The 14,973-nt window shown below is 46.6% G+C and overlaps 1 protein-coding gene and 1 non-coding gene across 6 annotated transcripts in view; both read left to right on the top strand.

Moving 5' to 3' along the window:
* ATP6V1C2 (ATPase H+ transporting V1 subunit C2) overlaps window positions 1-14,973 on the top strand; it is a 65,727-nt gene that overhangs the window by 22,069 nt on the left and 28,685 nt on the right. For all 5 annotated transcript variants that reach the window (XR_008676728.2, XM_055377487.2, XM_055377490.2 and 2 more), the window contains exon 4: window positions 13,627-13,712. Coding sequence is in view for 4 of the 5 variants with exons in the window: in XM_055377487.2 (XP_055233462.1) it covers window positions 13,627-13,712 (86 nt within the window). In the remaining variant the exon portion in view is untranslated. The remainder of the gene's footprint in view (window positions 1-13,626; window positions 13,713-14,973) is intronic.
* On the top strand, window positions 3,892-3,956 carry LOC129531878 (U7 small nuclear RNA). Its single transcript, XR_008677316.1, has one exon. It is a non-coding gene; the product is annotated as a U7 small nuclear RNA (small nuclear RNA).

Below are 14,973 nucleotides of genomic sequence, written 5' to 3'. Positions count from 1 at the left end.
ATTTTCAAGAGCTTATCAGCCATTGTACTCCTATTTGTGTGACTGGGCTGTTCCTGGCCTTGCTCCTGCGTCCCCTGGGCTGGGCTGCAGGTTGCACAACTCCAGGGGAAGCCCTTCACTTTGTGTGTGCTGGAACTCTGCTCCGAGAGCGCGCAGGACCTGCAATTGTTCTCAGTGGCTAAGCTGCTTGGTGGATTGACTTTTTGGCATAGTCTCCAGAACTTCAATGTGTGATGTTTCTTTCTATCCCAGACGCTTAGGGGATTGCCCAGTGATTCCTAAAAGACTGTAGGCCCCAGGGGATTTCAGCAACACTTCTCTGGGAGCTGAGTTCAGGTCCTCCTTACCTGTTCCTTCCAAGGGGAAAACTTTCTTTTTCATTTTTTGAGACCAAATCTCACTCTTGTCGCCCAGGCTGGAGTGCAGTGGTGCTATGTCAGCTCACTGCAACCTCTGCCTCCTGGGTTCAAGTGATTCTGCTGCCTCAGCCTCCCAAGTAGCTGGGATTGTAGATGTGTGCCACCAGGCCTGGCTAATTTTTGCATTTTTAGTAGAGACGGGGTTTCACCATGTTGGCCAGGCTGGTCTCGAACTCCCGACCTCAGGTGATCCGCCTGCCTTGGCCTCCCAAAGCGCTGGGATTACAGGCATGAGCCACCACACCCAGGTGAAATTGGCTTTTTGAAGAGGGTAGAGCATTACTGTCTGGACCGCATGTGGGTGACTCTATAATGCCAGCTTGGCCAATGAGAATTCCGTTCTTAGTGACAAGAGTAACTTTGCTGGGTGGCTCTACACAACTGTATGCGGAGGGGAGTCCTTCTAAAGAGCTAAAGATCAGCTCGTTATTTAAACTTCCCGTTTCTGTGAAGCCAAGTTGGAATTTAAAGCATGGTGTGTCTGTGGCCAGAGTCCCCAGGAGGAGCCTCCTAGTGAGCCTCACTGGACCTTTGTTTTTGTGAAAAGAAAATCACTTAATTGCTGTGGAGTCACATTTTCCTGGTGACTTTGCTGCAGGGCATGACGATTTCATTGTCCCTTGGTGGAGGAGGAAGTAGAGAGACAAAGGATGGGGTGAGGTGCCCAGGGGCTCCTGAGTCACCAGGGGAGGCAGGGAACAGGGTCCCCCTGGAAGCTTCTGGGCCTCCCCTCTCAGGTGTGGGGGCCCCTCCTGTGTGGCTGCAGGAGTGAGGCTAGGGCAGGTGGCCCCTCTCATCAAGGTACTCTGACAGTGGCCGGGCACTGGCAGGCCTGGGGTTTTGGGTTATCCAGAGCGGGCATGCTAGCACCTGCTTTCACGGATGGAGACTGGCTTTAGGGGAAGGCTGGGGGTCAGGACCAGCTGACATGTGGCCACCAGTGAAGTGACCTGGGGCAAGCTTCTGGGCCTCTGTGCACTCCATTTCCTCAGCTCTAAGGGCCTTGGCTTTGTGTGTGGAGCATTCAGATATAAATCCTTAGTGGTCTTCCGGGGCAAAGAGAAGCTCCCAGATGCCCTCCCTCCGATCCTGCCCTGTAACCTGGTTGTGCTCTTCCCAGGCATCTGGGTCCCTCCCTCCCTCCCTCCCTCCCTTCCTCCCTCCCTCCCTCCCTCCCTTCCTTCCTTCCCTCCTTCCTTCCTTCCTTCCTTCCTTCCTTCTCTCCTTCCTTCCATGGAGTCTCGCCCTGTGGCTTAGGCTGGAGTGCAATGGCATGATCTCGGCTCACTGCAATCTCGCTTCCCGGGCTCAAGTGGTTCTCCTGCCTCAGCCTCCCGAGTAGCTGGGATTACAGGCACATACCACCACACCCAGCTGATTTTTATATTTTTAGTAGAGACAGGGTTTGGCCATGTTGTCCAGTCTGGTCTCCAACTCCTGACCTCAGGCGATCTGCCCACCTCGGCCTCCCAAAGTGCTGGGATTATAAGCGTGAGTCACCACGCCGGCCTTTCTGGGTAATTTCTGACAACCAAACAACTCTATCCTGCGTTTGCTAGAATTTTCCAGAAAATCCAGGGAGGGAGAAAGCCTTCTCTTTGGTGTTGCATAGACTTGCCCTCAGGATCCTCAGAACCTGTATCCACTACTCCTCAGTGGAAGAGCTGGAGGTGGGAGACCCAACCCTTCCTTCTACAAAGAAGGGAGCGGCCTGTGCAGTTTGCAGGGCAGAAACCCTGGAGACACTGTGTCTTAAGGCTACGTAAGAATCTCCTCTGCTCGGGCCCTGCGATCTGCAGCCTCAAGTATTCACCTCCAATTCCAGCCCTCCTGCTGGGGTGCAAGGCTTCTAGGCACCCGCCGGCTGCTCCTCTCCCCATACCCCCGGACTGGAAGAGTCCTGGGGGCCCTGCATGGCAGGAATGTCCTGGCTGTGGGTGCAGAAGAAGAGGAGACAGATCTCAGGAGCCCCCCTCACCATTGGGATAGAAGCCCTTCAGCCATCCTCTACCCCAGGGCCATTCTACCACCACTGAACGCCTTGGGGTCCAGGGTTTAGAAATCAGCAGGGCTAAGAGGTGCCACCATAGTGTTTGTGGAAAGGAAGGAAAGGGCACGTTCAGTACAGACCTGCCATAGGCAGATTTGTGAAGCTCCTGGGCGGCCCCTTCTCGCCTGATCCCCCACCGCAGCTTGCCTGTGTCTGGTGGCTGCCTGCCCAGCACCCAAAGGCCTCCAGTCCCTACCTGCCCTGCCTCACACCTGGGCAATGCCCCCCACTCCTCCCACTCCATCTTACCCAATTTCTTCCCTTGGGGATTCCCCAGATGACTATCGAGGTAAGGGGCTGGGCCTGAGTAGCACGCCCTTGTCTTACTCCTTTATTTACTCACTGCTTTGTCTATTTGAATTACCATGATTGACTTTTTGTTTTTTGAAACAGGGTCTCACTCTGTTGCCCAAGCTGGACTGCAGTGATTCAATCACTCCTCACTGCAACCTGCCTCACCCTCCTGAGTTGCTGGGACTACAGGCACACCCCACTACCCATGGCTAATATTTATTTATATATATATATTTATTTATTTGGTAGATACAGGGTCTCGCTATGTTGCTCAAGCTGATCTCGAACTCCTGGGCTCAAGTGATCCTCCTGTCTTGGCCTCCCAAAGTGCTGGGATTACAGGTGTGAGCCACCACACCTGATCTCATTCTTTTTTAGAGACTTCTTGGTGGTCCATTATATCAGATGGGTCCCTTGTTGATAAACATTGAAACGGCTTCCTGTCTTTTGTAATTACAAACCATTCTGCCACAAATTATGGTGTTTGTAGCACATGAGTCAGTATAGCAGAAGAATAAATTTCTGGAAGTTCAATGGCTCACACCTGTAATCCCAGCACTAGGGAGGCCAAGGCAGAAGGATGGCTTGAGCCCAGGAGTTGGAAACTAGCTTAGGCACCATAGGGACGCCCTGTCTGTACAAATAATAATAATAAATTAGACCGGGCGAGGTGGCTCACGCCTGTAATCCCAGCACTTTGGGAGGCCAAGGCGGGTGGATCACTTGAGGTCAGGAGTTCAAGACCAGCCTGGCTAACATAGTGAAACCCCATCTTTACTAAAAATACAAAAATTAGCCAGGCATGATGGCAGGCACCTATAATCCCAGCTACTCGAGAGGCTGAGGCAGGAGAATAGCTGGAACCCGGAGGCGGAGGTTGCAGTGAGCCGAGATTGCACCACTGCGCCCTAGCCTGGGTAACAGCGAGATTCTGTCTCAAAAAAAAAAAAATTAATAATAAATAAATAAATAAAATTTAACCAGGCATGGTGGTGTGTGCCTGCAGTCCCAGCTACCTGGGAGGCTAAGGTAGGAAGGTCCCTTGAGCACGGGAGTTTGAGGCTGCAGCGGGCCGTGTAACGCCGTTGCACTGCAGCCTGGGTGACAGAGTGCGACCCTGTCTCGAAGGAAAGAATACAGCTTTTTTAGAATTTGTCTAGGAGGTTTTCCGGTTTTCACCAGAACCAACCCTTGCCTCCAAATGTTTGATAGATACTCTAAAATTACTCTCTAGTGAGGCTGTACCAATCAACACCTCATCTCAACAGTGCGTTGATGCTCCTGTTTCCCCAAGGACTGCCAATGCTGTATTAGGAGTTTTCTTTATACACTGAACTAATTCGTGTAAAAGATATTCCTGTGCAAGTGAGGTTGAGCTTTCTTCCTCATGCTCATGAGCTATTTGTTGATGCTCTTCTGTGAACCTATAGACTAGCATTTGACCGGGCCTCCTCACCTTTAATGCTGCAGATGTTTAACTTGGGGAAATTCTAGTATCTGACACTTGAACTACATAAGGGGAAATTCTAGTATCTGACACTTGAACTACATAAACAGGTCTCACTGTTACAATAATTGTCCCCATGCTTGATGGGTTTTTTTTTTCTCTTTTTCTTTTTTTTTTTTTGAGACAGAGTCTCACTCTGTTGCCAGGCTGGAGTGCAGTGGCGTGATCTCGGCTCACTGCAACCTCTGCCTCCTGGGTTCAAGCAATTCTCCTGCCTCTGCCTCCCGAGTAGCTGGGACTACAGGCGTGCGCCACCACGCCCAGCTAATTTTTTTGTATTTTTTGTAGAGATGGGGTTTCACCATGTTGGCCAGGATGGCCTCAATCTCTTGACCTCATGATCTGCCCGCCTCAGCCTCCCAAAGTGCTGGGATTACAAGCATGAGCCATCGCACCCGGCCTATTTTTAAGAATATGGGTTTATTACTTTAAAATGTATTTTTATCATTTATTACCATTTATTTATTTATTTCCTTTTTTTTTTTTTTTCTGAGACGGAATTTCATTCTTGTTGCCCAGGCTGGAGTGCAATGGCACAATCTCGGTTCATTGCAACCTCGCCTCCCAGGTTCAAGCAATTCTCCTGCCTCAGCCTCCCGAGTATCTGGGTGCCTGCCACCACACCCAGCTAATTTTTTTGTATTTTTAGGAGAGATGGGGTTTCACCATGTTGGCCAGGCTGGTCTTGAACTCCTGACCTCAGGTGATCCACCCACCTCAACCTCCCAAAGTGCAGGGATTATAGGCATGAACCACTGTGCCCAGCCTATTTGTTACCTTTTTAACCTTTTTTTGTTTTTCTTTAGACAGAGTCTCACTCTGTCGCCCAGGCTGGAGTGCAGTGGCACCATCTCAACTCACTGCAACTTCCACCTCCCTGATTCAAGTGATTCTCCTGCCTCAGCCTCCCAAGTAGCTGGGACTACACGCCCTGGTAATTTTTGTATTTTAAGTAGAGACGGGTTTTCACCATGTTGGCCAGGCTGGTCTCAAATTCCTGATCTCAAGTGATCCACCTACCTCTGCCTCCCAAAGTGCTGGGATTACAGGCATGAGCCACCATGCCCGGCCAACCATTTTTAAGTGTACAGTTCAGTGGCGTTAAGTACATTCACACTGCTGTTACAGCTGTCACCACCCTCCACCCGCAGGACTTTTTCCATTTTGAAGAACTGAAACTGTATTCATTAAACAGTGACTCCTCCTTTCCTCCTCCCCCAGGCCCTGGCAACTACCTTTCTACTTTCTCTCTGTATGAATTAGGCTATTTTAGGTACCTCCTATGAATGAAATCATATAGTGTTTGACCTTTTCTGCCTGGCTTATTTTACTCAGCATGATGTCTTCAATGTCTTATAGCATGTCAGAATTCCCTTCCTTTTAAGGCTGACTAGTGCCGCATTGTATGGACACACCACATTCTATGTATCCACTCAGCCATTGATGGATGCTTGGGTCACTCCCACCTTTTGGCTATTTTTGTTTGTTTGTTTTTGAGATGGAGTTTGTGACCTCCACCTCGTGGGTTTAAGCGATTCTCCTACCTCAGCCTCCCGAGTAGCTGGAACTACAGGTGTGTGCCACCACACCCGGCTAATTTTTGTATTTTTAGTAGAGATGAGGTTTCACCATGTGGGCCAGGCTGTTCTCAAACTCCTGACCTCAAGTGATCTGCCCACCTTGAGCCTCCCAACATGCTGGGATTACAGGTGTGAGCCACCATGCCCAGCCTTGGCTATTGTTAATAATGCTGCTATGTTTATTTTTATTAGTTATTTATTATTTATTTTGTTATGATTTACTATTTTATTTTCAGTTTCTCTTATTTCCTTTTTTTTTTCTTCTTTTTTCTTTTTTTTGAGACAGAGTCTCCCTCTGTCACCCATGCTGGAATGCAGTGGCCCAATCTCAGTCCACTGCAACCTCCGCCTCCCAGGTTCAAGCAATTCTCGTGCCTCAGCCTCCCAAGTAGCTGGGATTACAGGCGCCCACCAGCACGCCAGGCTAGTTTTTGTATTTTTAGTGAGATGTGGTTTCACCATGTCGACCAGGATGATCTTGATCTCTTGACCTCATGATCCACCCGCCTCGGCCTTCCAAAGTGCTGGGGTTACAGACATGAGCCACCCTGCCCAACCGTAGTTTCTTTTATTTTCTATTTGCAAAAGTAATATGTTTTTAACAAATTAAAACATAGCATTACATAAATTCACGGAAATTGCAGGTCTGCATTCTTGTATCCATGAAGATAATAGCCAATGTCAACAGTTTGGTTTCTTTTCTTTTAGGATTCTTATTTAGGTATATACTGACATAATTTTTTAAGTGGGGTTCTATGCTTTACATGCCTAAATGCTTTATTTTGAACCAATTTCAAATTTCCAGAAAATATGAAAGGCAATGAAAAGAATTCTCAGCCAGGTGTGGTGGCTTGCGCCTGCAATCCCAGTGCTTTGGGAGGCCAGGGCAGGTGGATCACTTGAGGTTGTGAGTTCCAGACCAGCCTGACCAACATGAAGAAACCCCGCCTCTACTAAAAATACAAAATTAGCCAGTCGTGGTGGTGCATGCCTGTAATCCCAGCTACTCGGGAGGCTGAGGCAGGAGAATTGCTTGAACCCGGGAGGTGGAGGTTGCAGTGAGCCGAGATCACGCCATTGCACTCAAGCTTGGGCAACAAGAGTGAAACTCAGTCTCAAAAAAAAAAAGAGAAAAAAAAGAAAAGAATTCTCATACTTTTCATATACTTTTACCACATCTGCTTTCTCTCTGTTTTTGTCTCTGCTTCTGTCTTTTCTGTCTCTCTTTCTGAACTCTGAACTTCTTCAACAGTAAGTTACAGACATGATATTCCTTTACCTCTAAAAACTTTAGGGTGTATTTCCTAAAAATAAGGACATCCTCTTATATAACTTTAGTATGATGGTCAAAATCAGGAAGGCAATACTGGTACTCGGTCTACAGATTTCACTTGGATATCACCGCTTGTCTCAATAGTGTGCTTTCTAAGCTGGGGACAGTGGCACATTTCTGTAGTCTCAGCTACTCAGAAGGCTGAGGTGGGAGGATCACTTAAGGCCAGGAGTTTGAGACCAGTCTGGACCACACAGCAAGACACCATCTCTTTGAAACAAAAAAAAGCACACTTTCTACCAAAATAAAATGTCATATTTTCTCAGATAATAATAAAAACTGAGATGGCTTCCTGTCTTCTTTCATAAATTGTCATGTCTCTTTAGCCTTATTTAAACTGGAACACTTATACAGACTTTTTTTTTCTTTTTCTTTTTTGAGACGGTGTCTCGCTTTGTTACCCAGGCTGGAGTGCAGTGGCACAATCTCGGCTCACTGCAACCTCTGCCTCCCAGGCTCAAGCAATTTTCCTGCCTCAGCCTCAAAGCTTTCCAGCCTAAACCTGGAAGAGTTTAGGGTTTAGAGTAGCTGGTATTACAGGCATGCACCACTACGCCCAGCTAATTTTTGTATTTTTAGTAGAGATGGGGTTTAGCCATGTTGGCCTGGGTGGTCTCGAACTCCTGACCTCGTGATCCACTTGCCTTGGCCTCCCAAAGTGCTGGGATTACAGGTGTGAGCCACTGCACCCAGTCTTTTTGACCTTGATGGCTCTGATTTTTTTAAGTGTTTAGGTCAGTTGTTTTGTAAAATGCTCCTTAATTTGAACTCGTGCTGCTTCCTCATGGCTAGACTGAGGTTATGCAGTTTTGGCAAAACACTGCAGAAGTGATGTTGTTTTCCTCAGTGCGTTGCAGGAGGCACACAGCATTGGTCTTTTCCATGTGTATGATGTTAACTTTGGTCACTTGACTAAGGCAGTATCTGCTTAAATTTTTTTTTTTTTAACAAGGTAAAAGATACAGTGAAATGTACACATCTTAAGTGAACAGGCTGGAGAGTTTAGACAAATAAGTATCATCCATCAGTGTAACCAACATCCCAATCAAGGTCTTTATATATTGTTTACAGTGCTTTTTTAATTAAAAATATGGTTTGTCCATCTTTTATGGGTTAATATAAATTTTTTTCCTGGCATTTTACATAAAGCTGCCAGAGTTTACTTTAGACAAACATGGAAGAGCTAATTTCCATGGGCCTTGGAGAAGTGTAGATTTATGATCAATTTCTGCTTCTACCCTAGCTTACTGTGTAGGGTGACCTTTAGCTCTCTGAGTCTTAATTTTTTTCATCTCTAAAATGGGAATGTCACTTAGCTCAAAACTTTTTCTCAAGAATGGAGTCTTCTGGCTGGACACGGTGGCACACGCCTGTAATCCCAGCACTTTGGGAGGCCGAGTGGGTGGATTGCCTGAGGTCAGGAGTTCAAGACCAGCCTGGCCAACATGGTGACACCCTGTCTCTACTAGAAATACAAAAAATTAGCTGAGCATGGTGGCAGACACCTGTAATCCCAGCTACCAGGGAAGCTGAGGCAGGAGAATCACTTGAACCCGGGAGATGGAGGTTGCAGTGAGCCGAGATCACACCATTGTACTCCCGCCTGGACAACAAGAGTGAAACTCCGTCTCAAAAAAAAAAAAAAAAGAATGGTGTCTTCAAAACACCTAAAAAATTATATATATCAACAAATAAAATTTTTTAAAAGAGGCTGGATATGGTGGCTCATGCCTGTAATCTTAGCACTTCGGGAAGCCGAGGCGGGAGAATCACTTGAGGCCAGGAGTTCAAGACCAGTCTGGGCAACATAGCAAGACCCTGGCCCTACCAAAAAAAAGTTTTTTTTAAATGAACAAGCCAGTAAAAAAACCGGCAAAATATATGAACATGCTATCCACAGAAGAAGAAAATAGCTTTTTATAGAGTCAAACATGAGAAAAGATGTCCAGCCTCACTGATGATCAAAGAAATGCAAATCAAAGCAACAATGAGATATAATTTTTCAGATATCAGATTGGCAGAGATTAAAAAGATTCATAATACCTGCGTTGGCAAGGGTTTAGGGAAGCAGGCAGTCTCATACACTGAGGTGTGAGTGTATACTGACTTTGTACATGTGTAGGGTAGTTTAGTCTTGCTTGTTAAAACTGTAAATGTTCATATTCTTAATTCCAGAAGTTGCTTTCTTAGCAACTTTTTTCTTTTTAAATGCACTTTTCTTTTTAAAAATGTATTTATTTGTTTTTTAACAAAGTTCAGTTTTCTGATCCAGGCAACTTATTTTTTATATATACCTGCACAAGTGAGCAAAATGTGTGTATTATTGTGACACCATATCAAAGTGACAATAACTCAAATGTCCAATAGTAGAGAATTTGTTATGATACAGCTATGAAATGAAATACAGTACAGTAAATGAAAGGAATGAGGAACCAGTCTTCTCCCGTGAAAAGGTGTTCACAACAAACTGTAGAGTGAAAAAAGCACATTTAACACAGTATCTAGACTCTTAATTCCCTTTCAGTGAGAAAAATTTTCTGATTAGGTAATACTGCAATTCACTGATGACCATCATTAATGATCACAGCTAAGTCAGGGCTGTTTGCGTTATGTGGAACCAGGGCTTTTTCTAGCAGTAGAACTTCATAGACCATGTTATTCTGAGACGTTTCTGGTGTCATGTATATGCCTAAGGGCCACAATTCTATGTAGTTAAAGACTTCACAGAAGGGCACGTGTGATGGCTCATGCCTGTAATCTCAGCACTTTGGGAGGCCGAGGCAGGTGGATTGCTTGAGCTCAGGGGTTTGAGACCAGGCTGGGCAGCATGGTGAAATCCTGTCTCTACCAAACATACAAAAATTAGCAGGGCATGGTGACGGGTTCCTGTAGTCCAGCTACTCAGGAGGCTGAGGCAGAAGGATCACTTGAACCTGGAAGGTGGAGGTTGCAGTGAGCCGAGATAGCACCACTGCACTCCAGCCTGGGCGACAGGGTGAGACCCTGTCTCAAAAACGAAAAGCAAAAAAAAAAAACAAAACAAAACAAAAACTTCATAGAGGCTGGGACAAGGAGCACTAAACAGTCATTAGCAAAATGATGAGTGAGTTCTCTTTTTAGGTCTGTTAGGACAGAAATAAGTAGGGGTGCCAGAATTCATTGATTCATTCAGCAGACGTTGCTGAGCAGCTGCTGTGAGTCAGGCACTGTGGTAGGTGCTGGATTTATGTAAACAAATAACTACTCAAAATATTATAGGGGATGTGGTGATAGGAGACAGCAACTCCCACAGGTCGCTGTAAGGATAAAAGAGGAACCGTTGGTAGCATTAAAATAGGAGCTCCGAAAGAGCAGGGACTTTGTTTTGTCCATGACATTTTAGAACAGTGCTTGGCGCATAGTAGTTGTTAGTGCTTGGTACATAGTAGTTGTTAGTGCTTGGTGCATAGTAGTTGTTCGATGTATGAAATTTGCTAAACAAATGAACCAATGAATTTATGGAGTCAGGGTCCCCACAGATAACAGAACATGCACTTGCAAATTATGCCAGAGATAATTTGAGGAGGGGCTCATTATAGGGAGACAGAGTTATGTGTGGGCTATAGGAGAATCGCAGGAACCCAGGCTGGTGGAGAGACATTGTCACAACCCCTAGGCTGGCAGGGACAAGAGGACTGAGGTCACTGGAACTGGGAGGGAACCAGACTCTCCCTCCTTCTGATCTCCTGCCAAATCTACCCAGGAGTCATGGGGCAGAGAACCCAAAACAGTCCACCCAGGTTGCCTAGAGCATATCTCAAGGTGTCTCTTGCAGACTCTGATACCTCACAATGGTATCAGGCACCAAACTCCATGAAGAATCCTGTGAGATAAGGAGTATCATCCCTATTTTACAGCTGAAAACTGTAAAAATGTAAAAACATTTTACAGACGAAACTGAGATTAGTTAGGTAACTTACCTGAGGTTATAATCAGTAAGACGCTATTAACTACTGTTCTAAGAAATGCCATCATACTGACGGAGATTGAATCCCAGGATGGGCTACAGTGACGGGAAAGATAGCAGTGTGGCCTGGTGGCCGAGAGCCTCACTTTTGGAGTCCACATAACGACTGGATGGTTGGAAGGGATGGGGCACATTACTTCTCTGGGCCTCAGTTTCTCCATCTGTAAAATGAGATGATACCCAACTTTTGGGAATTTTTATGAGGATTAAATGAGGCAATGATTATAGGATGTTTGATACTTGCTCGACTCCACTAAATAATAGGTGATATCAAAAGAAGACCTTAACTCTGTCTGGCTGGGCGCAGTGACTCATGCCTGTAATCTCAGCACTTTGGGAGGCTGAGGCCTGAGGATCGCTTTAGCCCCGGAGTTTGAGACCAGCTTAGGCAATATAGTAAGACCTTGTCTCTACAAAAAAATTTAGAAATGAGGTGGAGGATCACTTGAGTCTGGGAGGTCAAGGCTGCAATGAGCCGTGATCATACCACTGTATTCCCATCCTACCTGGGTGACAGAGCAACATCCTGCCTCAAAAACAAAAAAAAAACAAAAAAACCTTAACTCACATAAACCATGCAAGTGTTAAGCCTTTGGAAATATGCCAGAATATGAAATGTGTTCTCTCTTGGGTGGGGGAGTATGGTTGTTTAATTTTTGTTAACTACTTTATACTTGTATTTTTCCATTTTTGACCATAAACACATGACTCTGGGAGTCAGGAAAGCAAGTTGCTACCTCTCCCTCCTTCCTTTGCTTTTATCAGGGCATCCCGTGTCCCTGCCTCTGTTTTCTGTGTTGGGCCCTAGGGCTCTGGGCTCCGGTCCGAGTGGCTGGGGTGGCCAGCGTCTGCAGCAGTGGAAGACCTTGTACTCCATGTAGGATTCAGTGACTTGAGTCCCCTCTTCCTGCAAACACCAACTCCCTCCTGAGGGCTGGGAGAATGTGGAGAGAGAGCCTGAGGCAATGATTTGGATCATCATAACTTTCAGACTTTGATCCTAGTTTGACTTGTTTTCCAACTGGAGTTCTAATGGCTTAGCCTTCTGGAGCAGACTCTCCTTGCTACCAGATGATTGGTTATGTCAATATTCATAATAATCCTATAAAATGAGTATCATCCACATTTTATAGGTAATAGAACCGAGGCTCAAAGTAATTACATCAATTTAGCTAAAATCGGCAGGGTGCGATGACTCACACCTGTAATCCCAGCACTTTGGGAGGCCAAGGCAGGTGGATCACTTGAGGTCAGGAGTTCGAGACTAGCCTGGCCAACATTGCAAAACCCCGTCTCTACTAAAAATACAAAAATTAGCTGGGTGTGGTGGTGGGCCTCTGTAATCCCCTCTGCTTGGGAGGCTGAGGAGGGAGAATCACTTGAACCCGGGAGGCGGAGGTTGCAGTGAGTCGAGATTGCACCACTACACTCCAGCCTGGGTGACAGAGCAAGACTCTGTCTCCAAAAAAAGAAAAAAAGAAAAATTGGCTAAAGTCCTACATTTGGTAATTGGCAGAGTTGCGGCCAATTCGAGCCCTTGTGCCTTCAAATGCTGTACTTTCTGAAGCCTTCAGTGTGTTTTTCAGAGACAAAAAGTTTTAATGTTCTAATTGTAAAAGCAATATCTGATTATAATTGGAAAATACGTAAAGTAGGAAAAACACTTTCATGTCGTCGTAGCCAGTGCCCATACTGCCTGTAGGAGTTTGTATCTTGGTATTTTTCCAACATTATAATACACGCCTTGTTCCACAGTATTAGGAATTCTTTGAAGCTTTATATTCAATGGCTCTCTAATAATCCCTCAGCTGGATATACCATCATTTACTTAAACAATTCCTTATTGTCGGACCTTCCAGCTGTCTCTAATTCTTTACTGTCAGCAGCGTGCTGCGAAGAACATCGTTTTATTCAGAAAGCTTTTTCTGTTTGTCCCATTTCCTTAAGATAGCTTCCCAGAAGTGGAATTACTGGTTCAAAGGCTATTAGCATTTTTTTTTTTTTTGAGACGGGGTCTTACACTGTCACCCACGCTGGAGTACAGTGGTGCAATCTCGGCTCACTGCAACCTCCACCTCCCGGGTTCAAGCGATTCTCCTGCCTCGGCCTCCCAAGTAGCTGGGACTACAGGCGCCCACCACCATGCCTGGCTAATTTTTGTATTTTCAGTAGAGACGGGGTTTCACCATGTTGGCCAGGATGGTCTCGATCTCTTGACCTAGTGATCTGCCTGCCTTGGCCTCCCAAAGTGCTGGGATGGGATTACAGGTGTGACCCACTGTGCCCGGCCGCTATTGGCATTTTAACCCTCTTCATACATCTTGCCAAATTATTCCCCCAAAGGGTGTCACCAGCTACTTTTCCTGCCAGCAGCATGTGACAGTATTTTGAGGACAGCTTCCTACTCTAACTGGCTCTTTTTCTTCTCTCTCCAAAGCCTCATAAGGAGAATGGCTCAGAGCGTGGTGGAAGTCATGGAGGACTCAAAGGGGAAGGTCCAGGAGCACCTTCTGGCAAACGGAGGTAGGTAGGGCGGCCCTCTGATGTGGAGCACAATCTCCCCGCTCCCTCTAGACCAGAGTCGCCCTTGCTGTGGCCACACAGCACTCACCGAGATGGCCCGGGTCTCAGTGGACGCTCTGGATTGACACATTGGGCAGAGGCTCTGCACTCGCTTTTATTTATTTATATTATTATTATTTTGAGACAGAGTCTCCCTCTGTTGCCCAGGCTGGAGTGTGGTGCAATCTTGGCTCACTGCAACCTCCGCTGCCCGGGTTCAAGCGATTCTCCTGTCTCAGCCTCCTGAGTAGCTGGGACTACAGGCACCCACCGCCACGCCTGGCTAATTTTTGTATTTTCAGTAGAGATGGAGTTTCACCATGTTGGCCAGGCTGGCCTCAAGCTCCCAACCTCAAGTGATCTGCCCACCTCAGCCTCCCAAAGTACTGTGATTACAGGCGTGAGCTACCATGCCTGGCCAATTTTTATTATGATAATTTTCTTTTCTTTTCTTTGAGATGGAGTCTCGCTTGTCACCCAGGATGGAGTGCAGTGGCACAATCTCGGCTCACTGCAAGCTCCGCCTTCCGGGTTCACGCCATTCTCCAGCCTCAGCCTCCCAAGTAGCTGGGACTACAGGCGCCCGCCACCACACCCAGCTAATTTTTTATGTGTGTGTTTTTAGTAGAGATGGGGTTTCACCATATTAGCCAGGATGGTCTCAATCTTCTGACCTTGTGTCTGCCCGCCTCGGCCTCCCAAAGTGCTGGGATTACAGGCGTGAGCCACCGCGCCCGGCCTATTATGATTATTTTCTGAGACGTGGTCTTGCCCAGGCTGGAATGCAGTGGTGTGATCATAGCTCACTGCAGCTTTAACCTCTCAGGCTCAAGGGGTCCTCCCACCTCAGCCTCTCGCTCACCAACACACCTGGCTAATATATATAGATATATTTTTTGAGATGGAGTTTTTCTCTTGTTGCCCAAGCTGGAGTGCAATGGCACAATCTCGGCTCACCGCAACCTCCCCCTCCCAGGTTCAAGCGATTCTCCCGCGCTCAAGTGATTCTCCCACTTCAGCCTCCCGAGTAGCTGGGATTACAGGCATATGCCGCCATGTCCAGCTAGTTTTGTACTTTTAGTAGAGATGGGGTTTCTCCATGTTGGTCAGGCTGGTCTCAAACTCCTGACCTCAGGTGATCCACCCGCCCTGGTCTCCCTAAGTGCTGGGATGACAGGCGTGAGCCACCGTACCTGGCCACACCTGGCTAATATTTTTTATT

The sequence above is a fragment of the Gorilla gorilla genome, chromosome 12 (assembly GCF_029281585.2).
Source record: "Gorilla gorilla gorilla isolate KB3781 chromosome 12, NHGRI_mGorGor1-v2.1_pri, whole genome shotgun sequence".
NCBI classification, from domain to species: domain Eukaryota; kingdom Metazoa; phylum Chordata; class Mammalia; order Primates; family Hominidae; genus Gorilla; species Gorilla gorilla.
This window is presented reverse-complemented; position numbering and strand designations above follow the sequence as displayed.